Source organism: Conger conger, chromosome 18 (genome assembly GCF_963514075.1).
Source record: "Conger conger chromosome 18, fConCon1.1, whole genome shotgun sequence".
Taxonomy (NCBI): domain Eukaryota; kingdom Metazoa; phylum Chordata; class Actinopteri; order Anguilliformes; family Congridae; genus Conger; species Conger conger.
In genome coordinates, this window is record NC_083777.1 from 29,440,384 (window position 1) to 29,467,078 (window position 26,695).

At 52.7% G+C, this 26,695-nt stretch overlaps 1 protein-coding gene across 3 annotated transcripts in view; it reads left to right on the top strand.

The window, feature by feature from the left end:
* LOC133118260 (signal-induced proliferation-associated 1-like protein 2) overlaps nt 1-26,695 on the top strand; it is a 46,751-nt gene that overhangs the window by 11,034 nt on the left and 9,022 nt on the right. For 2 of the 3 annotated variants that reach the window (XM_061228101.1, XM_061228103.1), the window contains exons 2-12: nt 3,378-4,786; nt 6,219-6,349; nt 8,027-8,215; nt 12,385-12,559; nt 12,935-13,038; nt 14,477-14,634; nt 15,571-16,150; nt 18,836-19,110; nt 23,030-23,248; nt 24,638-24,867; nt 25,237-25,322. In XM_061228101.1, coding sequence (XP_061084085.1) covers nt 3,631-4,786; nt 6,219-6,349; nt 8,027-8,215; nt 12,385-12,559; nt 12,935-13,038; nt 14,477-14,634; nt 15,571-16,150; nt 18,836-19,110; nt 23,030-23,248; nt 24,638-24,867; nt 25,237-25,322 — 3,303 coding nt within the window. In that variant the 5' untranslated portion in view covers nt 3,378-3,630. Of the gene's footprint in view, nt 1-880; nt 986-3,377; nt 4,787-6,218; nt 6,350-8,026; nt 8,216-12,384; nt 12,560-12,934; nt 13,039-14,476; nt 14,635-15,570; nt 16,151-18,835; nt 19,111-23,029; nt 23,249-24,637; nt 24,868-25,236; nt 25,323-26,695 lie in introns of those variants that run through there. The other variant, XM_061228102.1, reaches the window with a different exon arrangement.

A 26,695-nucleotide genomic window follows, 5' to 3' on the forward strand; every position in this document is an offset into this window, starting at 1 on the left:
AACGCACATGCATATATGCTCACATGCACATGCGCGCGCGTACACACAGTGTTGAGGATGCTTACATGGGGAAGGTAGGGTTCTGGATTTCTGATGGCCCATAGTGCTGACCGATCCCCAAATTACGTAATTAAAATCCCCAAATTAATTAGTCCTAGAGTATAATTGCAAGAGTTTCCTGAACCACTGTTTGGCAACACTCCCACTGTCTCTTATTTAGCTTTGTGTCTCTTTCACACTGACCCATTTTATACAAACAGTGTGTGTGTGTGTGTGTGTGTGTGTGTGTGTGTGTGTGTGTGTGTGTGTGTGTGTGAGCTGATTCCATTTAAGTCACTTATGCTTTCAGATGTGAACATAGACTGTATGTAACATTGTTGCAAGCATTTCCAATATTCTTATTTTTTCCCCTACAAATGCTTTGCATGGACTTTTATTTTGCTGTGTTAATGGCTCTTCTGAAGCTGTCTGAAGCTTGTTTGCAACACTAAACTGCTGAACCTGCTTCAGTGAGATATAATAGAAACTGTTGCATGAAGTCACACTGAAGCTGTGGGATATATGAAGTAGTAGTTTGCTGAAGCTGTCGGTTATATGTAACACTAGCTTGCTGAAGCTGTGGGTTATATGTAACACTAGCTTGCTAAAGCTGTGGGATATATGTAACACTAGCTTGCTGAAGCTGTGGGATATATGTAACACTAGCTTGCTGAAGCTGTGGGTTATATGTAGCACTAGTTTGCTGAAGTTGTGGGTTGAAGCAGTGGTTTGCTGATGCTGTGTTTTATATGAAGCAGTAGTTTGCTGGAGTTTTATATGTAACACTAGTTTTTCTCTCACTGGACAGGTTGGCGATAAAGGAGAATTTGTGAGTTCAGCAGGAAACCTTCCATCAGATCTTTATTTCCTGACGACTGCAGCGTGATCCCTGCCAAAAGCCCTGTGCCCTTTATGAGTGTTATTCATTTTCTCTTCACATTCCCTGGTTAGAATCAGGCTCTGGTGTTGGGGGATCTGTTATAATCAGCCCTGTTGCTGTAGGATCTGTTAGAATCAGCCCTGTTGCTGGAGGATCTGTTAGAATCAGGCTCTGATGCTGTAGGATCTGTTGGAATCAGGCTCTGATGCTGTAGGATCTGTTAGAATCAGGCTCTGATGCTGTAGGATCTGTTAGAATCAGGCTCTGATGCTATAGGATCTGTTAGAATCAGGCTCTGATGCTGTAGGATCTGTTAGAATCAGTCCTGTTGCTGGAGGGTCTGTTAGAATCAGGCCTGATGCTGTAGGATCTGTTAGAATCAGCCCTGTTGCTGGAGGATCTGTTAGAATCAGCCCTGTTGCTGGAGGATCTGTTAGAATCAGCCCTGTTGCTGGAGGATCTGTTAGAATCAGCCCTGTTGCTGGAGGATCTGTTAGAATCAGGCTCTGTTGCTGGAGGATCTGTTAGAATCAGGCCTGATGCTGGAGGATCTGTTAGAATCAGGCCTGATGTTGTAGGATCTGTTAGAATCAGGCCTGTTGCTGGAGGATCTGTTAGAATCAGGCCTGATGCTGTAGGATCTGTTAGAATCAGGCCTGAAGCTGGATTTTGATGTATTTTAAGACCCGCTGGCAGTTCTGGGTCGGGGTGGACAATCTCCAGCATAGAGGCAGAAATGAGCTCGTATCTGTGTTTAGCCGGTCTCCTCTGTGTGCCGCTAACGATAGCCACAGAGCCTGCGATAGACACACTGAAGGCTGGGAGCCTTACCGGCCTCCTCCATGCTCAGGGCCACGTGTCCTCCACCTCCTCAGGGCTCAGAGATTATTCCACAGAGCAGATGGAACCGACTGAATGACAATACGACTAAATGTCTGATTGTGCTTCTGAATGACTGATTGTGCTTCTGAATGACTGATTGTGCTTCTGAATGACTGATTGCATCACTGAATGTCTGATCGTGACAGAATGATTGACTGTGTGACTGAATGACTGACTGATTGACTCCCACACACACAGACACTGGAGAGAAAAAAACAATTTGCTGGCCTTACAAAAAAGCAAAAAAAACAAAAAACCCTGCTGACTATATTTTCATTCATTCAGAATGAAGTTGAAATGGCAATGAAATGCATTATTGGAACACTTTTATGAGATGTCTAGACATCCATTTTGTCCTTAATTTTCTATTGTTAATGGGTGTGTAACCACTGGCTGCGTTGTCCTGACTGTGCTGGCCTGGTTCATGATGGGCTGAGTTAATATGACATCTTCACCGGGGGGGGGGGGGTTTACTACCCAGCAGGAGGTCTGTTTTGCTCGCACTCGGAGCTCCAGACGTAGTCCACCGGTACAGCTACCTTCTCCTCAACACGGTCAGGTTAATATGCACCTTAATAAAGCACACAGCAGCCGTTTGACAGCTTCCCGTCTCCCCGGGTCTCCGTACTTTACTGATATTAACATGTACTGATGCCTCTCCGTACTTCTGAAATCGTCTCTCGTCGCCAGCCAGGCAGTGTTTACAGTTACTTTCCCCTTACCGTCAGCCTAAGACCAGGAGATTTAGGCCTGACTTTGTAGGATTCTCTGGCTCTGGTGGAATCTGGTAGTGGGAAGTAAGATAGCTCATGGAGAGAGATAGAGAGATAGAGGGATAGAGATGGAGAGAGAGGGCTAACTGCGACCGGCTCTGAGTCATATTTTCTGGGTTCCGGTTCACAGAAGCCCAGGCTGTGATCAGTGTTGTCTCAGATGCTGTAATGGTGGATGTAGATTCCGCTCCCCAGCGTCGGGCCTTGTGATGTGTGGAGAGCGCAGGCCGTGGGACTGATCTTCATCTGGCCCAGATCCCGCTGTGAGCGTTGGGCTAGGGGGGGGAGCGTACGCAGAGCCCCGGGATTATTAACGGCCTCTGCTCAGCGTGCGGATGTGGCCGGGTGCTGGAACTCCAGAGGGGAACGGCGCTTCCCTGTGGATCTGCTCCGGTCCCTCGTGGAACGGGATGGGGGGGGGGGGGGAACCGGGGGGCCAGCCCTGAGGTTGGGTGGAGAGGGGGGGTACAGCCCTGAGGTTGGGTGGAGGGGCGGGGTAAGAGCTCGGGTGGGGGAGTAGGGCTCCTCGGGGGATTTAACTTTATTTTTGGATGCGATTGTAGCTCAGGAGGAAAGAGCAGTCGGTTCGATCCCCCGCCCTGGGTGTGTCGAAGTGTCCCTGAGCAAGGCTAAGCCAACCCTGACTTGCTCCCGATGTGCTGATTGGCACCTTGCGTGGCAGCCTGTCATCGTCGGTGTGCGTGTGTGCCTGACTGCGTGAATGAGAGGCATCCGGTGTAAATTGCTGCTCTCTCTCTCTGTCCTGTGTGATCTGAGCGATTGTTCTCTCCTCTCCCCGGCAGATGGTGTGAAGCGATGCTGACCGCGACATCACTTCCTGTGAGCTTGACCCGTGACCTCTGACCTCGCCATGGACGCGCTGTTCGCCTCTCGTCGGCCCGCCCTCTCCCTGTGAGCCATGGCCGCCTGGTGAAAGCGCTCACCCCGGTGCATGCTGGGTAGCGTAGCGGGCGTGTCCTCTCGCGGCGGTGCTGAATGGCGCATGATGGGGCGGGGCTCTGAGATTCTGCTGGGGGACGAACCGGCAGCCAGAAAATGAGCGACAGGAGCCCCAGCACGGACAGAGCCAATCCGGCGGGGAGGGGGGCGGGATGCAGGGCCGGACGGGCGGATGAGGCGGGGCCCCCGGGGGGCAAGGCCAACGGGGCGCCGGCCCGGCCCAAAATGGGGGTCCGGGCCAAGACGTCGGAGTGGCCCCCCAGGAGAGAGGGCTGGGAGGGGTGCGAGGGCGCGGCGCCGGGCGCCCAGAACGGGGGGGCGCCGCGGAACTCTCTGGACAGCGTGCTGAGCCTGCTCCCGCCCCGCGGCCTGCTCCCCGCCCTGCAGCGCAGCAGCAGTGACGTCACCATCAGCGACGTCGACGCCGACGACCTCCACCCCAACACCGGCCCCGCCCTGCGGCGCGGCTACGGCAGCGCCTCCTCCGTGCACGAGCAGGAGCAGGAGGAGGACCGGGAGCGGGAGCGGGAGCGGGAGCCGGGCGCGTGGGGGTCCCCCCCCAGCCCCGACCCCTCGGCCCCCTCCCCCAGCCTGCGCACGGCGGCGCTGATCTCCCGCGGCGAGATCGCCATGGAGACGGCGGCGGAGACGGACCGGGCGGCCGCGCCCCGGCGCCGGACGGACTCCTCCTGCGAGACCTCGCTCTTCCGCAAGCTGCGCAGCGGGCGGGGCGAGGCGGAGGCCCCCCGGGGCCCCCCGGAGGGCGGCCGGCGCGGCGTGCGGAGGGGCTTCGCGCACTACGACGTCCAGAGTGTCCTGTTCGGGACCGCGGCCGCCTCGCCGGGCCACCGCGCCAGCCCCGGGCGCCGGAGGAACACCTCCACGGGGGCGTCGGCCGCCTCCCAGGCCCCGCACGCGGGCGGGCCCCCGCCCGAGGCCCCGCGGCCCGACGCCGACGGGCCCGACTCGGACCCGGGGGACGGGACGTCCAGCGAGCTGCTGCTCAGCTGCCCCTTCTTCCGCAACGAGGTGGGGGGCGAGGGCGAGAGGCGCATCTCTCTGTCCCGCTGCGGCCCGCGCGACGGCTGCTCCTTCGAGTCCTCGCTCAGCTCGCACTGCACCAACGCCGGCGTGTCCGTGCTGGAGGTGCCCCGCGACAACCAGCCCCTCCACCGCGAGAAGCTCAAGCGCTACGTCATCGAGCACATCGACCTGGGGGCCTACTACTACCACAAGTACTTCTACGGGAAGGGTGAGCCTCGCACTCACACGCACACAGACACTCTCTCTCTCACACACACACGCACACAGACACTCTCTCACACACACACACACACACACACACACACAGACACACACACTCTCTCACACAGACACACACACACTCTCTCACACAGACACACACACACACACACACAGACACACACACTCTCTCACACAGACACACACACACTCTCTCACACAGACACACACACACACTCTCTCACACAGACATACACACACACACACACACACACACACTCTCACACACGCACGCACACACACACACTCACACAAACACACACACACACACAAACACACATGCATGTGCATTTACACACACACACACACACACTTGGCAACACACACATGCGCACACTTGGCTGCACTCTCTCAGGTGCACACGCACGCACGCACGCACGCACGCACGCACGCACGCACGCACGCACGCACGCACGCACGCACGCACGCACGCACGCACGCACGCACGCACGCACGCACGCACGCACGCACGCACGCACGCACGCACGCACGCACGCACGCACGCACGCACGCACGCACGCACGCACGCACGCACGCACGCACGCACGCACGCACGCACGCACGCACGCACGCACGCACGCACGCACGCACGCTCTCTCTGGCTGCAGCAGTTGAGCAGCTGTGTCATTAATGAGCCCCTGAGTTTTCCATTAACTTCCTGTCCCGCTGCTGATTGGCCTGACATGGTCACATGGTCCCATTATAGGTCAGAGTATCCACGCTGACATGTTGGCTGAAGGATTTGTGTTTGACCTCATCCAGGCTCTTAGAAAGCTGGTGGATTATACCAATCTCTTTCTATACCAATGTACTCTTAAGCTGTTCAATCCCTATCGCCTCGCATATCAACCACATTAATTCCTGTTTCCATGAACTATAGCTGAGCATAAACAATCAGAAACCACACATCACAAAACCTCAAACAATCATTTTCTTTCATTTTTCGACATAAAGGGAAATGTATGAGCAGGGAATTGGAGTTAAAGTAATTTACAATAACCTTGTATTATTGTTTGCAGTTGCATTGGGTAAAAAAACTGTTTGTTTTGGTTACTAAAAGCACACACAAAACTAAAGATTTCGTTGTGGCGATACTTTGTGGTTTTGTAACGATCCGCATGTGTTCTTTGCCTTCCTGATGTAAATAAATAAAGCCTAGCATGATGAAAGCATCTTCAGTACTACTAGAATAATGCAGGTGTTCTTCATTAGTGTTTTAGTAATGGAAATAGCCTCTGTGTTAGTAACATGTTGGGAGCAGAGTTTAGCGAGGCCATGATAAAATGGAGAACGGAGAACCCTCCTGCAGTGGCTATCATGGCGATGGGGCGAGCAGTCGCTGACCCAGCCTGCGGTGCTGTCGGGTTCCTCTTCCTCTGCAGAACATCAGAACTACTTTGGCGTGGACGAGAACCTGGGACCCGTGGCGCTCAGCATCCGCAGAGAGCGGCTGGAGGACGGGAGGAACAAGGAGGCGCAGTACGCCTACCGCATCACCTTTAGAACCAGCGAGGTACCGCACCCCCTTTAGAACCAGCGAGGTACCGCGTCACCTTTAGAACCAGCGAGGTACCGCCTCACCTTTAGAACCAGCGAGGTACCGCATCACCTTTAGAACCAGCGAGGTACCGCATCACCTTTAGAACCAGCGAGGTACCGCATCACCTTTAGAACCAGCGAGGTACCGCGTCACCTTTAGAACCAGCGAGGTACCGCATCACCTTTAGAACCAGCGAGGTACCGCATCACCTTTAGAACCAGCGAGGTACAGCACCCCCTTTAGAACCAGCAAGGTACCGCGTCACCTTTAGAACCAGCGAGGTACCGCCTCACCTTTAGAACCAGCGAGGTACCGCACCCCCTTTAGAACCAGCGAGGTACCGCACCCCCTTTAGAACCAGCAAGGTACCGCATCACCTTTAGAACCAGCAAGGTACCGCATCACCTTTAGAACCAGCGAGGTACCCCGTCACCTTTAGAACCAGCGAGGTACCGCATCACCTTTAGAACCAGCGAGGTACCGCATCACCTTTAGAACCAGCGAGGTACCGCACCCCCTTTAGAACCAGCGAGGTACCGCATCACCTTTAGAACCAGCGAGGTACCGCGCCCCCTTTAGAACCAGCAAGGTACCGCGTCACCTTTAGAACCAGCAAGGTACCGCATCACCTTTAGAACCAGCGAGGTACCGCATCCGCTTTAGAACCAGCGAGGTACCGCATCACCTTTAGAACCAGCGAGGTACCGCATCCGCTTTAGAACCAGCGAGGTACCGCATCCGCTTTAGAACCAGCGAGGTACCGCATCACCTTTAGAACCAGCGAGGTACCGCATCACCTTTAGAACCAGCGAGGTACCGCGCCCCCTTTAGAACCAGCAAGGTACCGCGTCACCTTTAGAACCAGCGAGGTACCGCATCACCTTTAGAACCAGCGAGGTACCGCATCCGCTTTAGAACCAGCGAGGTACCGCATCACCTTTAGAACCAGCGAGGTACCGCATCCGCTTTAGAACCAGCGAGGTACCGCATCACCTTTAGAACCAGCGAGGTACCGCGTCACCTTTAGAACCAGCGAGGTACCGCATCACCTTTAGAACCAGCGAGGTACCGCATCACCTTTAGAACCAGCGAGGTACCGCGTCACCTTTAGAACCAGCGAGGTACCGCGTCACCTTTAGAACCAGCGAGGTACCGCATCACCTTTAGAACCAGCGAGGTACCGCGTCACCTTTAGAACCTGCGAGGTACCGCACCCCCTTTAGAACCAGCGAGGTACCGCGTCACCTTTAGAACCAGCGAGGTACCGCGCCCCCTTTAGAACCAGCGAGGTACCGCATCACCTTTAGAACCAGCGAGGTACCGCGCCCCCTTTAGAACCAGCGAGGTACCGCGCCCCGTTTAGAACCAGCGAGGTACCGCGTCACCTTTAGAACCAGCGAGGTACCGCGCCCCCTTTAGAACCAGCGAGGTACCGCATCACCTTTAGAACCAGCGAGGTACCGCGCCCCCTTTAGAACCAGCGAGGTACCGCGCCCCCTTTAGAACCAGCGAGGTACCGCACCCCCTTTAGAACCAGCGAGGTACCGCGTCCCCTTTAGAACCAGCCAGGTTCTCACACAGGCACTAGACACACACATAAACACACGCTCACATGCTGTATGTGATGTTAATGGGGTGCTCCTCCCCCAGCTGGCCTCCCTGCGGGGGGCGGTGCTGGAGGACTCCGTGCCCTCCACCGCACGGCATGGCACGGCCCGCGGCCTCCCTCTGAGGGAGGTGCTGGAGGAGGTGCTGCCCGAGCTGAACTCTCAGTGCCTGCGCCTGGCCCCCACCTCCCCGCTCGTCTCCCAGCAACTGCTCCGGCTCGACGAGCAGGGGGTGAGTTACCCCACCTGTCCCCCATTACCCCTCCCTCATTACCCCACCCTGTCCCTCATGACCCCACCCCTCCCTCATTACTCCACCCCTCCCTCATTACTCCACCCCTCCCTCATTACCCCACCCCTCCCTCATTACCCCACCCATCCCTCATTACCCCACCCCTCCCTCATTACCCCACCCCCACCCCTCCCTCATTACCCCACCCCTCCCTCATTACTCCACCCCTCCCTCATTACCCCACCCATTCTGGGGTTCCTGAAGTCTGTTGTTCCATCCATACAAATTTGAATTTGTCCATAAGTGAACCTGAGTGGAAATGAAAATGGTTTGGAAAATTGGCCGAGATGCATACATTGAGCCCTCTTCATAATATTCACATGACGGGAGTTGAACACACTTTACTATCATTCACGTTTTATTTTGGTGACTTTGTTTTATCATTTGCTTAAAATTAGTGAAACCTTTGGCTGGAAACTTGAGTTGAGAGCGGAGAGCATGATTGGCTCTGGGAGTGAGAGTGAGCTGCTGGCCCAGTATGGGTCTGATCTGGGCTTAATCTCACCCCCCCACACAACCCCTCCTACCCCCGCTCCATCTGGGGTCCTGTGTCTCTGCCTCTTTTTCTGCTTTTGATTGTTTTGTTTTTCTCAACGAGGTGACCCTGCAGGGTCTTTATCCATGCGGTCACTTCTGGCACCTGGAACTGTACCTCCCTCTAGGGCAGGGGTCAGCAACCCAGGTCCTTGAGAGCCGCAGGGTGTGCTGGCTTTCGTTGTTACTTGACATTAATTGATCAATGAAAGCCGTTGCTTACACAGTTAACTCACCTCACCTGGTTTCTTGGGTCTGAACCGGTTGCTTATTTTAAGGTGGAGACGAAAGCCAGCACACCCTGCGTGTCTCCAGGACCAGGGTTGCCGACCCCTGCTCTAGGGTCATCCAGCGCACGTGTACCTGCTGATGCACTTTGTGTCGTAGGTCGCTCTGGATAAGAAAGCCGGATAAATGCCTGTAACGTAACGGTAGCGCGACGCCCCACGATCTCCGCTGCACTCTCAGCGTCTCGCTGTAAAGCTCTGCGTCGGGTTATAATCCTCCTGCGCCGGGAAGAGCAACATCAGCGTCTCCTTCTGGCCCTGCAATACTGCTGATGCGCTTTCCATTGATTTTCAGCGACTCTGCCGTTAGTGCAAATGCAGCAGTCATTGGCAGGGTTCTGCCGGCCTCCCTTCTGAAATGTTTGCGTTGCACATACCTCCGCTAACGTATTTCACAAACACCGTGTGCTGAACTGACTGTAAAGAGCAAGTAGCACTACTACTGTGTTAATTACTCATGACTACAGCTTTGACTGCTACTGCTGTTACTAAACCTCTTCTTCCTGTTACTACTCCCTTTACTTCCTGTTTCTACTTCCTTACTTCCTGTTACTACTCCCTTTACTTCCTGTTTCTACCTCCTTACTTCCTTTTACTCCCCCTTTTACTTCCTGTTTTTACCCCCTTTACGTCTGATTTGGCTGATGGCCTTGTTGAGATTGTTATGGCCTTTATCTAATCTGTGCATTATCACGGTGGATATTGGAGCAAAGGAGAAGGATTTTTGCCCGCAGAACTGCTGCTCACTGGATGTTTTTTGTTATTCGCACCATTATCTGCAAACTCTAGAGACCGTTATGTGTGAAAATCACAGGAGATCAGCAGCTTCTGAGATACTCAAACCACCCTGTTTGGCACCAAAAATCATTCCACGCTCAAAGTCACTTAAACCACATTTCTTCCCCATTCTGACATTTGGTCTGAACAACAGCTGAACCTCTAGACCACATCTGCATGCTTTTATGCATTTAGTTGCTACCACATGATTGGCTGATTAAATATTTGCATTAACAAGCTGGTGTACACTTCTACCTAATGAATTGCTCACTGAGTGTATATCTGTATGTATGTGGGAGGGAGAAGGTTATGCTGATTCAGACGGAACATGAGGGCCTCTAGCAATGCACATGGGGGTTATTGAATGAGAAATGTGTTCTCAGAGTGAGTCAGGATGGTGTGTACCTCTTCCAGCTTCTCCGTGTGGTTTTTAATAATCCTCAACGGATTATGTGCAGAAAATCAGCCCTTCATTTTGTGCTTTTGATGTTCAGTAATGATGTTCTGCTCATCAGACGGGGAACAGACCTTCTCTTGTTACGGTTATTATGTCTGTGCGACTGATTTCATCTGCAGGGAGGGAGAGGGTTCAACATGTTCTGTGAGACTGATTTCATCTGCAGGGAGGGAGAGGGTTCAACATGGTCTGTGAGACTGATTTCATCTGCAGGGAGGGAGAGGATTCAACATGGTCTGTGAGACTGATTTCATCTGCAGGGAGGGAGAGGGGTCAACATGGTCTGTGAGACTGATTTCATCTGCAGGGAGGGAGAGGGTTCAACATGGTCTGTGAGACGCGTGCATAGAGAAACACATACACACACACACGCATACACACACACCTGCACATGCATACACATACACGTGCACATACACACAATGCTCACATGTACACACACACAGGCACGCATGCACACACCCACACACACACCAGTCAGAGCACCACAGCAGCGTGTGTGCGCGTGTGTGCGCGTGTGTGCGTGAGACAGAGCCTCCATCTGCGTTCTTGTATGACAGATGTGCATCGTCAGTGCCGCTGATTGAAGCGCAGACACGGGCTCTGTGATTGGCCGGTGATGTAACGAGCTTCCGGCCCCTAATCTGAGACGGTTTCCCCTCACAATAACAAAGTCTCCATGGCAACAGCGCACTGGTGTACCACCTGACCTGGGGGGCCGGGACGCCCGTCCAGCGGGGCCACCCAGCGCCCGCACTGTGGGCTCTTTTCACCCAGCGCCTGCACTGTGGGCTCTTTTCACAGGCCGGTTCAGTCCTGCGCTTTTCTCTGCAGACTGTCCCCAAGACGCTTTACACAGGAACAGGAGGGAAGTTTTCAATTTTAAAATATCAACACCGAGCCCCCAAATAGCGCACAGTATGAGGTAAACGACTCCCTATAGTAGGGAGTAAAACCCTCAAACGGTGCCCGTAAACAAAAAAAAAAACTCCCGGATGGGAAGAAATCTCGAGAGGAACCCGGCTATAGAGGGATGACAAAATGATTACGGTTGTTGTAAAGGGAACATCGGGGTATTTGATTGGCTGCTGTTCGCAGCAGTGCTGGCTGATTAAACCGGTCCAGTGAGCTGGTATTCACACAGTCGCAGTGTGTGAGAGATGAGGCAGATTAGGCTAAATATGGCTCCCTGGAGCACAGAGACCTGGCAGTGCTGGAGAAGCGTACCCCGTTTCCTGCCCTCCGTGTTGGGGGAGGGAACCCCGGCTGACTGGAGAGCGGCGGAGAGCTCGGGAACTTTAAAGCGATATCTGATAAGCAGGAGTCTGAAGGGAACGTTCCCATTTGGTCTGTCTGCATGTAACGACTGTGCTCTAACGGCGGTGGTTGGGCTCTTCTGATTGGTGCATGATTGTAGCAGTGGGTAATCGACCTCCTCCGATTGGTTTGTGATTGCAGCGGTGGGTAATCAGGCTCTTGCAATTGGTGTGTGATTGCAGCGGTGGGTAATCAGGCTCTTGTAATTGGTTGGATTGTGATTGCAGTGGTGGGTAATCATGCACTTGTGATTGCCTGGTGTGTGTTGCAGCAGTGCATAATCGTGCTCATCTGATTGGCTAGTGTGTGTTGCAGCGGTGGGTAATCAGCTCTTGTGATTGGTTGGTGTGTGTTGCAGCGGTGGGTAATCAGCTTTTAGGATTGGTTGGTATCTGTTGCAGTGGTGGGTAATCAGCTCTTGTGATTGGCTGGTGTCTGTTACAATGGTGGGTAATCTGGCTCCTCTGATGGATTGGTTGGTGTATGTTGAAGTGGTTGGTTGTGATTGGTGTGTGATTGCAGTGATGGTTAAGCCAGCTCTTGTGATTGGTTGGTGTGTATTGCAGCGGTGGGTAATCAGCTCTTAGGATTGTTGGTGTCTGTTGCAGTGGTGGGTAATAAGCTCTTGTGATTGGCTGGTGTGTGTTGCTGCGGTGGGTAATAAGCTCTTGTGATTGGCTGGTGTGTGTTGCAGCGGTGGGTAATCAGCTCTTGTGATTGGCTGGTGTGTGTTGCAGCTGAGTTTCCAGCACAAGGTGGGCGTGCTGTACTGCCGGGCGGGGCAGGGCTCGGAGGAGCAGATGTACAACAACGAGAGCGCCGGCCCCGCCTTCAGTCAGTTCCTGGAGCTGCTGGGAGAGAGAGTCCGTCTGAAGGGCTTCAGCCATTACAGAGCCCAGCTCGACAACAAGAGTGAGTGCACACACACACACACACACTCACTCACACACACTCACTCACACACATTCACTCACACACACTCACTCACACACACTCACTCACACACACTCACACACACTCACTCACACACACACACTCACTCACTCACTCACTCACTCACTCACTCACTCACTCACTCACTCACACACACACACACTCACTCACTCACTCACTCACACACACACACACACACACACACACTCACTCTCGCTCACTCTCGCTCACTCTCGCTCACTCTCGCTCACTCACGCTCACTCACGCTCACTCACTCACTCACTCACTCACTCACTCACTCACTCACTCTCTCAGTGACTGTAGACTAAGCAGCCCTGTTCCTCTGTGTTGTAGCTGACTCTACAGGGACCCACTCTCTCTACACCACATATAAGGACTATGAGCTCATGTTCCATGTGTCCACCATGCTGCCCTACACGCCCAACAACCGACAGCAGGTGAGTGCGCTGTGTGTGTGAGTATACTGTGTGTGTGTGTGTGTGTGTGTGTGTGTGTGTGAGTATACTGTGTGTGTGTGTGTGTGTGTGTGTGAGTATACTGTGTGTGTGTGTGTGTGTTAGTATACTGTGTGTGTGTGTGTGTGTGTGTGAGTATACTCTGTGTGTGTGTGTGTGAGTGTGTGTGAGTGTGTGTGAGTATACTGTGTGTGTGTGTGTGTGTGTGTGTGTGAGTATACTGTGTGTGTGTGTGTGTGTGTGTGTAAGTGTGTGTGAGTATACTCTGTGTGTGTGTGTGTGTGTGTGTGTGTGTGTGTGTGTGTGTGTGTGTGTGTGAGTATACTGTGTGTGTGTGCGTGTGCGTGAGCGAGTGAGCACTCTGTGTGTGTGTGTGTGTGTGTGTGTGTGTGTGTGTGTGTGTGTGAGAGTATACTCTGTGTGTGTGTGTGTGTGTGTGTGTGTGTGTGCGCGCGTGCGCGCTCTCGTGTGTCCTGCTCTGCCCCGGGGCTTTGATTGACAGGACAGTTATCGTACCTGCCGCTCCCGCACCTGTCAATCATCCCCAGCTCTGAGCGAGCAGCGTGTCTGCGGGCCGCGTTGCCGTGGTGACGGCTCCTCACACAGGTGATGATTATTATGGCCTGGGGACTGGCTGATTGCTGGAGTTAATTGGATGGTGGGGCTGTGAGCCGGGTCTGGATTACGCTGATTAATAAACCAATTAAGCGGTGTCATCGGTGTCAGACACACCCACTGCAACGACAGACAGGGGCGGTGTCCGAACTCGCACGCTACACACTACATATGTGTACTATCATTCGGTATATGTAAGGCAGCTTTGGTGTACGAGTGAAGTGAGATGTACAACGTACTACATTGTCAGAGCACAGTGCACATTGATGATGGCAACTAGTTCATGTGCCTGTGTAAGGTTTGGGCACGCAGTACTAATACTATTTTGACATTGTAATTAGTATGCTAGTATGCTAGTATGCGATTTTGGACACAGCCAAAGAGAACCTAAATGGTAAAATGGTTGGCATTTATATAGCGCCTTTATCCAAAGCACTGTACAATCGATGCTTCTCATTCACCCAGTCATACACACACTCACACACCGACGGCGATTGGAAGGCACCAACCAGCTGGTCAGGAGCATTTGGGGGTTAGGTGTCTTGCTCAGGGACACTTCGACGCAGCCGGGCGGGGGAACAAACCGGCAACCCTCCAACTGCCAGACGGCTGCCAGACGACTGCTCTTACTGCCTGAGCCATGTCGCCCCGTGTCGAACCTCAGTCTCAGACACACCTGCTCACAACGCTGACAGAACGTTCCTTTGTCCCTGGCAGGGGGTCAGAGGTCAGCACTCGCAGGGTTAAGCGCAGCCATTTTAGGGTTTTTAATTCCGGCTCTCCCTCCTCTTCTCTCCCTGCGCAGCTGTTGCGGAAAAGGCACATCGGAAACGACATCGTGACCGTGGTGTTCCAGGAGCCGGGGGCACTGCCCTTCACCCCCAAAAACATCCGCTCCCACTTCCAGCACATCTTCATCATCGTCAGGGTGCACAACCCCGGCACAGAGAGCGTGTGCTACAGGTGAGAGGGAGCGAAAGTGTCAGCGCAACGTTTCGCGTTTATACCACGGCGAAGCTCTGTTCAGAGGGTTCTGTTGTCTCTGTGGTTCCAAGAGGAACTGCTGCCAGTTTGACAACTCCTGACAGCCAAGCTCCTGACAGTTTGTTTCCATTTTTTTAAAAACGAGGCATGTCCATGATGATGATTTTTGGCGTTCTATCTGGGCAATCCTGTCCAGTGAACACTGCACGACAAAGTATGACGTTGTCTGAAACAGGTGTGCGACACTTTTTACTGTCGAAAATGTCTTTTTGTCGCAAGGATCATGCAGCGTACACTCAGTGAGCACTTTATTAAGCATTTATTAGACTTCATTTTCTTAAATGTGATCCGAGATGCTCTCCTGCATACCTGTTGTAATGTGTGGTTATGTGCATTACTGTCAGCTTTGACCAGTCTGGTCTGAAAAACAACCTCTTGGACATGTCTGTATGGATTTAGTTGCTGCCACGTGATTGGCTGATTAAGTACTTGCATTAACAAGCTGCTGTGATGGACTGGCGACCTGTCCAGGGTGTATTCCTGCCTTTCGCCCAATGTATGCTGGGATAGGCTCCAGCCCCCCTGCGACCCTGTTCAGGATAAGCGGGTTCAGATAATGGATGGATGGATGGATTAACAAGCTGGTGTAGAGGTCTACATAAAGTGCATGGTGGGTGTATGAGTGGTAGGATTTATCCCCCAGCTCTGCCCTCAGCTACGTACTGAGATACAGGAATTTCACACCAACAGACTCCTGGCTGCAGCCAGGGACGATATTCTGTGAAGGTGAAGCCTTGAGGATGACCAGTCTGGTCTCAGTCAGCAGGGCCCTGGCTGTACGGTCAGGACCAGGGGTGGTGATAGCTCTCTCAGCGGTGTGACGTTCTTGACCCCCCCCCCCCCCCCCCTCCACAGTGTGGCGGTGTCGCGCTCCAAAGACGTCCCCCCGTTCGGCCCCCCCATCCCCAAGGGCGTGACGTTCCCCAAGTCGGCGGTCTTCCGGGACTTCCTGCTGGCGAAGGTGATCAACGGGGAGAACGCGGCGCACAAGTCGGAGAAGTTCGGCGCCATGGCGCGGCGCATGCGGGCGGAGAGCCTGCGCGACCTGGCGGCCAGCTTCGCCGCCGGCGCCCCCATCGACTCGGGCGCCAAGTTCAGCTTCATCTCGCTGGGCGCCAAGCGCAAGGAGAAGACCCGGCCGCGCGCGGGCGCCCACCTGCTCAGCGCCGGCGCGGTCACCTGGAGCGTGCTCGCCCGCGACTTCGCCCGCGACCTGGCGCGCCTGGACGGCCTGCTCGCCGTCTCGCACCAGTTCATCGTGCTGCTGGAGGAGGAGTCCGGCGACGTGGTCTTCAACTGCTCCTGCCGCGACGTGATTGGCTGGAGCTCCGGCCCGCCGGGCCTGAAGGTCTTCCACGAGCACGGAGAGTGCGTCATGTTCTCCGCCCGCGAGGACCACGAGGACGACGGCCGGGAGATCGTTCAGCGTCTAGAGGTGTGTGAGTGTGTGTGTGAGCGTGTGTGTGAGCGTGTGTGTGAGCGTGTGTGTGAGCGTGTGTGTGAGCGTGTGTGTGAGCGTGTGTGTGAGCGTGTGTTTGAGCGTGTGTTTGAGCGTGTGTGTGTGAGCGCGTGTGTGAGCGCGTGTGTGAGCGCGTGTGTGAGCGCGTGTGTGAGCGCGTGTGTGAGCGCGTGTGTGAGCGCGTGTGTGAGCGCGTGTGTGAGCGCGTGTGTGAGCGCGTGTGTGAGAGCGTGTGTGAGCGCGTGTGTGAGCGCGTGTGTGAGCGCGTGTGTGAGCGCGTGTGTGAGCGCGTGTGTGAGCGCGTGTGTGAGCGCGTGTGTGAGCGCGTGTGTGAGCGCGTGTGTGAGCGCGTGTGTGAGCGCGTGTGTGAGAGCGTGTGTGAGACAGTGAGAGTGTGTGTGTGTTATGTGTGAGAGACATGTGGTGTGTGTGTCAAATATCAAGATGTTTTAGAAGGCTTTTAATTTAGAATTCAACAGGTATTTTTCGAGATTGGCATTTCATAAAACATACATCAGGTCTTTATTTCACCGAGGAAGAAAGAGCTTTCCTCATAGATGATGATCCATCCTGTCATGAGTTCCTTTAACGAACAAAAAAGGTGTTTTAGTTGCTGACTCTATATCTGTGTGTGCTGTTTTCTGTTCTGGTCTTTGTCCCTTCATAATGTCGCTCCCCCATAAGCAGCCGGCAGGCTAGCGGACAGCACGCGGGTGTGTTATTTGTCCGAGCTCTGTGGCAGACGTTATTTCTGACCTTTCGGGATAAAGATGCCAGCTTCCTCTCGGGAGAAGGGCAGGAAGTAAATCAGTGTGTGGGGGGTGTTTATAGCCCGGCAGATTATTGGCTGGCTTTCCGAGCGGCACTTTGTGTTTGATGAATGTGGGGGAGGAGGTGGGGGGGGGGGGGGGAGCGGGTGAGAGCCAGACAGCACACTGCTGTTCAGGGCTGGTGGAATGGCCTCCCGCAATTAAACACAATATTTCATCCTGCGGGGAGCGTGTTACCCGAGTATGCCGGTGTTTAACGGCCCCTGGGAGCCTGGGGACCTGTGATCTTTATGGCTCTGTGCTGGGGGGCCGGCCGTGTTGTGTCTGCCGCTAAACGGGGGATACGTAGAGCTCGACGAACCGCATTCCAATCGACGTTTCGTCATCTGGAGTCGTCTCCCCTCAGTCTTTAGGAGGAGAATAAATCTTCTAGAACAGTCGTACTCGGCAGAGCCGGTTCATGCGGGTGCGGTTTTGGGGTTTGAGTTTTGGGGATTTGGTGAAATTTGATTCGTTCAGGCACCTGGTATTTGTGCGTGCGTGCGTGCGTGAGCGTGTGTGAGCGTGTGTTCGTTGAGGAAAAGGGTTCAGGTTTCAGAAGCATGTAGGAAAACCTTAACTTAAGCTTTGGTGCATTTGGGGCTGCTTCAGTTCAGTGTCGCATGAGGAGGGGAAAAAATAAATATTCTGGATAAAATGTAAATCTAAAATAAACAGAATAGCGGATGAAGGCGAGTGTGAGCAGGGCCTCGATCCCGTGCAGAACGCTCTCGTGTGAAGAGTTCAGACGCGCGCATTCACTTTTATTTCCATATGAAACCCCTTCTGAAAGACTGCTATTTCAAACTCTCCAGAAATTCCCCCTTCTCTCCAGACTGTTCTCTCTCTCTCTGCTCACCTCTCTCTCTAAACCTCTATTTTTAAACTCATCTCTCTCTCTCTCTCTCTCTCTCTCTCTCTCTCTCTCTCTCTCTCTCTCTCTCTCTCTCTCTCTCTCTCTCTCTCTCTCTCTCTCCCTCTCTCATCCTTAACTCATCTGTTTGTAAATTCTGGCCTTTCTCCAGATGCATTTGCGTGACACCGCCTGACATTAATTTGCTTATTTAAAGAATGACTGAAATCAGGTGGTGTTGCGCACGGTTGAAGCGAATGCCTGCAGATGCAGTGGTGATGCTCTAAACCAGTGGTCTCCAACAGTTAACTCACCTGGTAACCTGGGTCTCAGCAGGGTGCTGATTTTCAGGTAAAAACACAATCCTGCAGACCCAGTCGCCCAGGAGACCACTGCTCTAAACAGTCTGTAAATTCTGCCCTTCCTCCAGATGTGTCTCCCCCTGACCCTCTCACCCTCACCCTCACCCTCTCTCTCTCTCTCAATCTGTATCGCCCTCTCTCTCTCTGCCCCAGACGCATCTCACTCTCTCTCTCTCTCTCCCTCTCACCCTCCCTCTCTCTCTCTGCTCCAGACAAGCCTCTCTCTGACCCTCTCTCTCTCCGCTGCAGGTCGTTCACTCTGACCTCCTCTCTCTCTCTCTCTCTCTCTCTCTCTCTCTCTCTCTCTCTCTCTGACCCTCCCTCCCTCTCTCTCTCTCTTTCTCTCCACCCACTGCAGGTGGTATCTCACTCTCTCTCTCTCTCTCTCCGCTGCAGGTGGTATCTCACTCTGACCCCCTCCCTCTCTTTCTCCGCTGCAGGTGGTATCTCACTCTCTCTGACCCCCCCTCTCTCTCCGCTGCAGGTGGTATCTCACTCTGACTCTCTCTCTCTCTCTCTCTCTCTCTCTCTCTCTCTCTCTCCGCTGCAGGTGGTATCTCACTCTCTCTGACCCCCTCCCCTCTCTCTCTCCGCTGCAGGTGGTATCTCACTCTCTCTCTCTCTCTCTCCGCTGCAGGTGGTGACCCGTGGCTGCGAGGCGGTGGAGGTGACCCTGCGCAGGAACGCGCTGGGCCAGCTGGGGTTCCACGTCAACTTCGAGGGCATCGTGGCGGACGTGGAGCCGTTCGGCTTCGCCTGGCAGGCGGGCCTCCGGCAGGGCAGCCGATTGGTGGAGATATGCGGAGTCGCCGTGGCGACGCTGACTCACGAGCAGATGATCGACCTGCTGCGCACCTCGGCCACCGTGAAGGTGGCGATTATCCAACCGCTGGAGGACGGCACGCCCAGGAGGTACACCCCGCCCCGCCCCGCCCCGCCCCGCCTAACCAGACCTAACCGTAGACAGCTCCCTCCACGGGTGTCCAATACACGCAGTCCACCCTATTGCTAACACGATTAGCCTCAGCGTTATCTGGCAGGATGATAGATGAGGAGTGGGAGCCACCAGGAGGATGCACACCCACACGGCGATGTTTGTGTGTGGGTGTGAACGGGTGAATGAGAAGCATCAATTGTACAGCGCTTTGGATAAATGCCGACCATTTAACTGAAAAGTGTACAAGCCCTTACCTGACGTGCGTTCAAGGTGGCACGCAATGTTTTGCGGCGAACAGTTACTGTTGAATGATTTTAAATAAACATTCCATTTAGTTTGCCTCCAACTGTTTTTTTTAATACAAATCGGCGCAACTTTGGGTTAACTTTGGGCACATGCATTAGCTCACACGACAGCATGCAAATTAGCACACGCTTTAGCACACTTGATTTCTGAATTTAAAGTATGTACACATAGTACAGCCCCCGTTGATAACATGCTGGTGTTTCCAACACTTGTTTCCAACATGGTCCTTGAATGTAAAAAATCCTTCACGTCATTATGATAGCATTCAAGAACAAACTTGCCTATGAAAGCAAACGGTGAACCGTCATGTAAAAACGGCTGCTCTTCGTCACTAATGTCTCCCTGAACATTCCGCCCCATCCCTCATCCTCCTCTCTCTTCGCTACTCCGGGATCTTTGCTGCTTTTATTTTTTAAAGGCTCAAATTCCCCCTTTTTTTCCCATTTTTAAACGGCGCTGGGCCCCTGTGGCTGAGCTGCAAAGCTTTCTTCTGTGAAGTTTTCTCTCTCTCTCTCTCTCTCTCTCTCTCTCTCTCCCTCTCTCCCTCTCTCCCTCCCTCCCTCTCTCGGTAGCGTAAGCACAGCCTTTGAGACGTGAGTCATGCCAACTGTCAAACAGAACCAACTGCTTTTAACTGATGGAGCTGCCAATGCCTCAGATAACCGGCTTGAGGAAACAGATTGAGGACGGAAACCTCTCTCTGCCCTTATTCTGATGTGAATACGGTGAATCTGGGCCCTAGAATTTTGCTTATGGTTCAGCTTATGGTTAACAGTGAATGGATGAGAGAGACAGAGAGAGAATTAACACAGACATGAAACAGTTTTAGTGTTAGAGAAGCGGGAAAGGTTGCGGTGACATTTAAAATCGAAATTAAAAACCCACCTTTTTCATGTTATTAGAGCCTTCCATAGCATTATTCATTCATTTAGATTCTTTTACTTTATGACTTTTGCACCTGTGTAAGCGTATATTTGTGGTGCTGTTTGTGGTGTATTTGCAGATTTTATTTGTATGCATTGTTTGTTTTATCGTAAAGTGTTTTGAGACCTATGTTGGTGAAAGTACGCTTTAAATAAATTTGACTTGACTTTTTAAAATGACTGAAGAATTCCAAAAAATAGTAGCAGGTGCATCAACAGGCCATTTCAGGACAGTCGTGAAGGTACAGTGTGTTTTAAAAACATAATTTCACAGATTTCTCCCGGATAAAGGTGTGATTTGAGCTGAGTGCCATGGAGTTATGGATTTCTTTACGAAAATAGCCCGCTCCTGTGATGTTTCCCTGGAGACGGAGGAGAGTGAGCGTGTGTTCAAACCACAACCAGGAAGGCCAGGTGCTTTAGTGCTCCAGTGTGTCTGTATGAGTCACACACAAACCGCACCAGGAGGAGTTATAACCTCTTATTGGGGTGCTATAACCTCTTATAACCATCGGGGAGGATACAGTCATCCTCTGCACTCCTCTGCACAGCGACCCAAAAACTGCCCAATACTGCTCCGCTCCTTCTCTCTGATACACACACTCTGTGGTGACAATGAAACAGGTGTGTGTCTGTGTGTGTCTGTGTGTGTCTGTGTGTGTCTGTGTGTGTCTGTGTGTGTGTGTGTGTGTGTACATGTATCTGGGCATGTCTGTGTATGTGAGCATGCTTTCGTGTGTGTGTGTGTGTGTGTGTGTCTGTGTGTTTGTTTGTCTGTGTGTGTGTTTGTGTTTGTGTCTGTGTGTGTCTACATGTATCTGCACATGTCTGTGTGTATGTCAGCATGCTTTCGTGTGTGTGTGTGTGTGTGTGTGTACATGTATGTGCGCATGCTTTTACGTGTGGGAGTGTGTGCTGGCATGTGCGTGTTTGTGTATGTGTGCAGGTGTGTGTGTGGGTCTTGTGTCTATGTCTGCGGGGGTGGGGGTTTGGGCAGTTTAACTTTTGGTATCAGTTTTTGGCAGGTGTTTTATTCTGGGGTGTGTGTGTGTGTGTGTCTGTGTGTGTTAACTGCTGGAGGAATCTGAAGGACTTCCAGAGCCTCTGTGTTTGTGTGTGAGCATTTGCGTGCGTCCGTGTGTGTGTGTGTGTGTGTGTGTGTGTGTGTTAGCTGCTGGATCAATCTGAAGGACTTCCGGAGCCTCAGTGTGTGCTTCTGAGTGTGTGCTTCTGAGTGTGTGCTTCTGAGTGTGTGTGTGTGTGTGTGTGTGTGTGCGCGCGCATGTGTGTGAGTGTGTGTGTGTGTGTGTGTGTGTGTGTGTGTTTGGGGGGGGGGGGGGTTAGCTGCTGGAGGAATCTGAAGGGCTTCCAGCGCCTCAGTGTTCGTGCTGAAAGGGGGGCGAGTCGACAAAGGCTGCTGCTGTTTCAGCGGCATTATCTCAGCCATAAAGAATCTGTGGGAACTGCAGTGCTCCTCCGCCCCAGCAGCCAGAGACAGGAATCAAAACAACACAGAGCCAAAATGGTGGACGCGCTGACCGCTGAGGGACTTTCCTTCCCTCAGTGACGACTGGACCGCGGCTGCTTTTAGAACTGGTGACCTAATAGCGACGGATTGGCTAGTTGGGCAGTTTATCCTGGTGTGTGTGTGTTTATCCTTGAGTGTGGAGCTGGTCTGACCTGGTCAACCAGCTACCAGCTGTTTCAAAACCTAGCTTGAGCTGTTTTTTTTTTTTTCCCAGCTTTGGTAGCTTAGTAATATAAGAGTTTTGATTTAAATAGATTCGAGAAGAATTGCCTGCAAAGAGGTATGTACACATCGTCTGTGTTTGGCTGAGCTGAACCCGTGGGCTGACCTTAGCACTGAGCCAAAATGGTGGACGCACTGACCTCAGCGCTGAGCCGTAATGGTGGACACTGAGGGGGGTTTCCCTGCATTGAGGTTTATTATTGTTGTTATTATTATTATAAGTTGCAGTTCATTTATAGCAGTCTGTCATTTTGGAGTTAAGTTATGGTTGTGATGAGTCACAGTGAGTTATATTAGACCGTAAGGGGGAGAAAAAGCGTGTTTATTTTAGAATCGCCCCTCTCGCTTCCCATTTCATTTCTTATTTTTGTGGAGGCGTAAGTAGCTCCTTCCTTTTAAGGTTCTCTTTGTGCTGTCTCGAGAAAAAAAAAAAAAAAAAAAAAAACAAGACTTGTCTGTAATGGTACACTTGGGGGTGTATGGGGGCGGCGGGGTGGGGGGGGATGTGAGCGGTGGGGCGAGTTTGGATCAGTCCCTCCTCACCCTAACCCCCCCATGCAGACACTTTATAACACTAAATACACACACACAGACACACACACACACACCCACAAGCCACCTAACCTTCATCCTAGCCCCCTCCAGACACACACACCACCCACCCCCCACACACACACACACACACACACACACAAGCTGTGCAGCTCTGTTATGTACCACATGCACGCACACACACACACACACACAAACACACACAAACACACACACACACACACAAACACACACACACACGCACGCACACAAGCTGTGCAGCTCTGTTATGTACCACACACACACACACACACACACACACACACACACACACACACACACACACACACCCACAGTGCAGTAACAGACCCCTCCCTCTCTCAGGGGCTGCTCTGAGCTCTACAGGGTGCCCATGGTGGAGTATAAGGTGGACAGTCAGGGGACGCCGTGCGAGTATAAAACCCCCTTCAGACGCAACACCACCTGGCACCGCGTGCCCCCCGCCACGGCACCGCCCCCGCGCGGCTCCCCCACCCCCCCCCAGGGCTCGCCCTCCCTCCCCCGGACCGCCTCCTTCGACAGGAAGCCGCACGACGGGCCCAGGTACTGCACTCCTCCGCTCTCCCTTTCTCTCTCTCTCTCTCCACCTTCTCTCTCTCTCTGCTTTCCCCCTCTGCCTCTCTCCCTTTCTCCTCTCACTCTCTTTCTCCACTGTCCCTCATTCCACTGTCCCCCTCTCTTTCTCTCTCTCTCTCCTCTCCTTTCTCTCTCTGCCTTCTCTCTCTCTCCTCAACTTCTCTCTCTCTGCTGCCCCTCATTCCGCTGTTCCCCTCTCCTCCTTTCTCTCTCTGCCTTCCCTCCCTCTCTCTCCCTCCCTTCCATCCCACTCTGCTTGCCCCTCTGTTCTCCTCTCTCTCCCTTCTCTTTCTCTACCTTCTCTCCTCTTTTCTCTCTCTCTCAGCCTTTTATGTCTCATACTGTCTCTATCTTTCCCCTCATTGTGGTGTGAATCACAGGGAGCCGAATGACAGCACTATAGACGGTGCGCCGGGATTTCTGACAGCGAGGCAGTTAGTTTCCCAGAATGCTTTGTGAAAGTAGTAGTAGGTGTTCCATCTGTCCCTCAGTGCTGAAGCCTGATCTGTACACACACACACCACAGAGCAAGAGCGGCGTTTTCAGGGCTGCCTTGGTGCGGTGCAGCTGGATGAACATTGAGCAGTAATGGAGGCAGTAGATCTCCCAGCCTGGAGTTTCCACTGTTTATGCAGCCATTTATAACATATGAATCTTTATTTTCTTTGCCTTTCTGTGTGACCGCCTGTGGTCTGTGCATGTCGCTCATGTTCCATTAATAAAGATTCATCAGTCACAAAAACAACATTTTTACTGAAATGTTTGCGTAGGCCAAAAGACAGGAAATGAAATTGATCAGCCCTAATGCTCGCAGCCTCCTCTCCATCAAGGTGTTTCAGCACAGATCCTTGACAACATGCCACAGCCATGTATGTCTACTGTACGTCAAACAGCATGTGCTCTCCACCCGGCGGATTGCTTAAGATTCAAACCTTCTCTCCAAGAGTCAGTTCCGTACTTCTCTGAGAGAGAATTACTAACTAACCGTTACTAACATGGCGGCTAGCAAGAAACCGCAGCCAACTCTAACGCTTCCTGAGCTCCGAAACCTTCAAACCTTTTTAACATACACTGTTCATTGGGAACGGTAGGCTAATAATATGTAGAAAACGTTTTATCGCAGTTAACCGTTGTTCGCCATTCTTGTGTATTCCCACATTCCACCCATTTTCACTGACGTCCGTTTCCTCCTACATGGCAAGTCGGAGCTGAGAAATTATTGTAATTACGACTTAATGGGCCATTCCACCAATCTTTCCTAATTCCGAGTTTTCGAGATGGAAACTGGAGTAACAGTGGAGTGCAGTATCTTGTCCTTGCACTGTGAGAGTGAGTCTTGTTTCGTGTGTTTTTCAGGGGGGCGCCGGACACAGACCCGCCCCAGGCCCCCACCTGCAGTAAGGGGGACCCCGCCCTTCAGTACCGTGGTTCCCCCAGCAACCAGTCCTCCTCCAGCGACCCAGGGCCCCGCGGGGGGGGCCAGCCCGGGTTCGAGAATCTACAGGAGCAGACAGCCGACAGGCGCGGTATCCATGGCGACAGGGACGCACTGAGAGAGGCGGTGCTGGAGCGAGCTCGGTCTGCTGGTGAGTCAGTCAGTCAGTGCTTCAGTCAGTCAGTCAGTCAGTGCTTCAGTCAGTCAGTCAGTCAGTGCTTCAGTCAGTCAGTGCCTCAGTCAGTCAGTGCCTCAGTCAGTCAGTCAGTTGTGCTTCAGTCAGTCAGTCAGTGCCTCAGTCAGTCTGTCAGTGCCTCTGTCAGTGCCTCTGTCAGTGCCTCTGTCAGTGCCTCTGTCAGTGCCTCAGTCAGTGCCTCAGTCAGTGACTCAGTCAGTCAGTGACTCAGTGAGTAAAGGGTAATTACACTCTAGATCACATTTTTAGCTGTATGCCTACTTCATAGTTAAACATTACGTTCCGTTATGAGCCTGTCCCTCACAGCCCCGTGTCTGTTCTCAGAGGCCAAATGGCACGCCCCCTCCACCAAGATCCTCAACTCCCTGAAGAGCGAGGGGGGGAAGGACTCCCCCAGCAAGCTGCCCCGCGTGAGTCTGCTGGGGCGGGTGTGTGTGTGTGTGTGTGTGTGTGTGTGTGTGTGTGTGTGTGTGTGTGTGTGTGAGAGTGTGTGAGAGTGTGTGAGAGTGTGTGAGAGTGTGAGAGAGTGTGAGAGAGTGTGAGAGAGTGTGAGAGAGTGTGAGAGTGTGAGAGTGTGAGAGTGTGAGAGTGTGAGAGTGTGAGAGTGTGAGAGTGTGAGAGTGTGAGAGTGTGAGAGTGTGTGAGTGTGTGAGTGTGTCCTGAACGTACCTGCCCTGCGAGTGTGTGTGTGCGAGTGTGTGTTCTATGGGTTTGATTTGATCTGATGTGGCTGGATCACAGGGAAAATGGCCGCCTGCTCTGGGGCTTGTCATAAGTTGAGAGCATCAGGTCTCTCTCACTCTCACACAGACCTGCCTCTCTCACCTGGCTCTGAGTGCTACAGTCACAATACACTGGGTGGGCAGATCTTAATTACATCTTTATTAGAAACGGCTTCATTTTAGCTCCGGGGGGAAAAGAGCGTTCCGTGGAAAAATTGTGTAAAAGACGAAAGAATAATCACATTTGTTCATCTTTACGAGCACATTGAAGTAAGAGTTCCTCATTTTATTAAATAAATAAATAAATAAAAAATGTCCTGCTCTGTAAACCGCTTTCCGCTGTAGCCTAGTTGTATGAAATGTGCTGTTTGAAGTGCTGTGAAACATTAATTTGTGGTTTTGAGGGTGGAGGATGTAAATATAGCCCTGCGTTAGGGACCGCGCCGGCGGCGGGGCGGTGGGGGACGCAGGGGGGAGGCCTGGGACGGTTTTATTTGGAGCGGCTGCTCTCTGGATGTCAAAGCCGCTGCCCGGCCGAGACGCACGATCTCAGTCAGTCACATCTCGGGCCTCAGCAGCGCCCTGGGGGCACGCGGTCCTGTCAGGAGGGTAATCTCACCGTGTAATCTCACACCTGCGTGTTTGCCGATCAGTCAGAGGGGGGACCCGAAAGTTTAAATGGAGAGCGGCTTTGTCTGCTGAAAAGGCGGTTCTGGTTCGCAGCGGATGTGGTGTTGTGGCGAGTGTGGTCGTCTCATGCAGAAGGCCAGGGTTTAAGTATCACCTTCCCCCCCCCCTCTTTGTTTCACTCACTTTAAGAAAAGATACAGTAACACATTCTATTTTTCAACTCTAGGGGGGGTTTAGTGGAAAGGCAATCTTTACTGAATTAGGTCCGTTGGAACAGCTCTCAGTTTAGAGGGCGGTAAGAGCAGTCGTCCGGCAGTCGGTGGGTTGCCAGTTCGAATCCCGCCCTGGGTGTGTCAAAGTCTCCCTGAGCAAGACACCTAACCCCCGTATGCTCCTGGTGATCTAGTTGGTGCCTTCGTCGTTGATCTGTG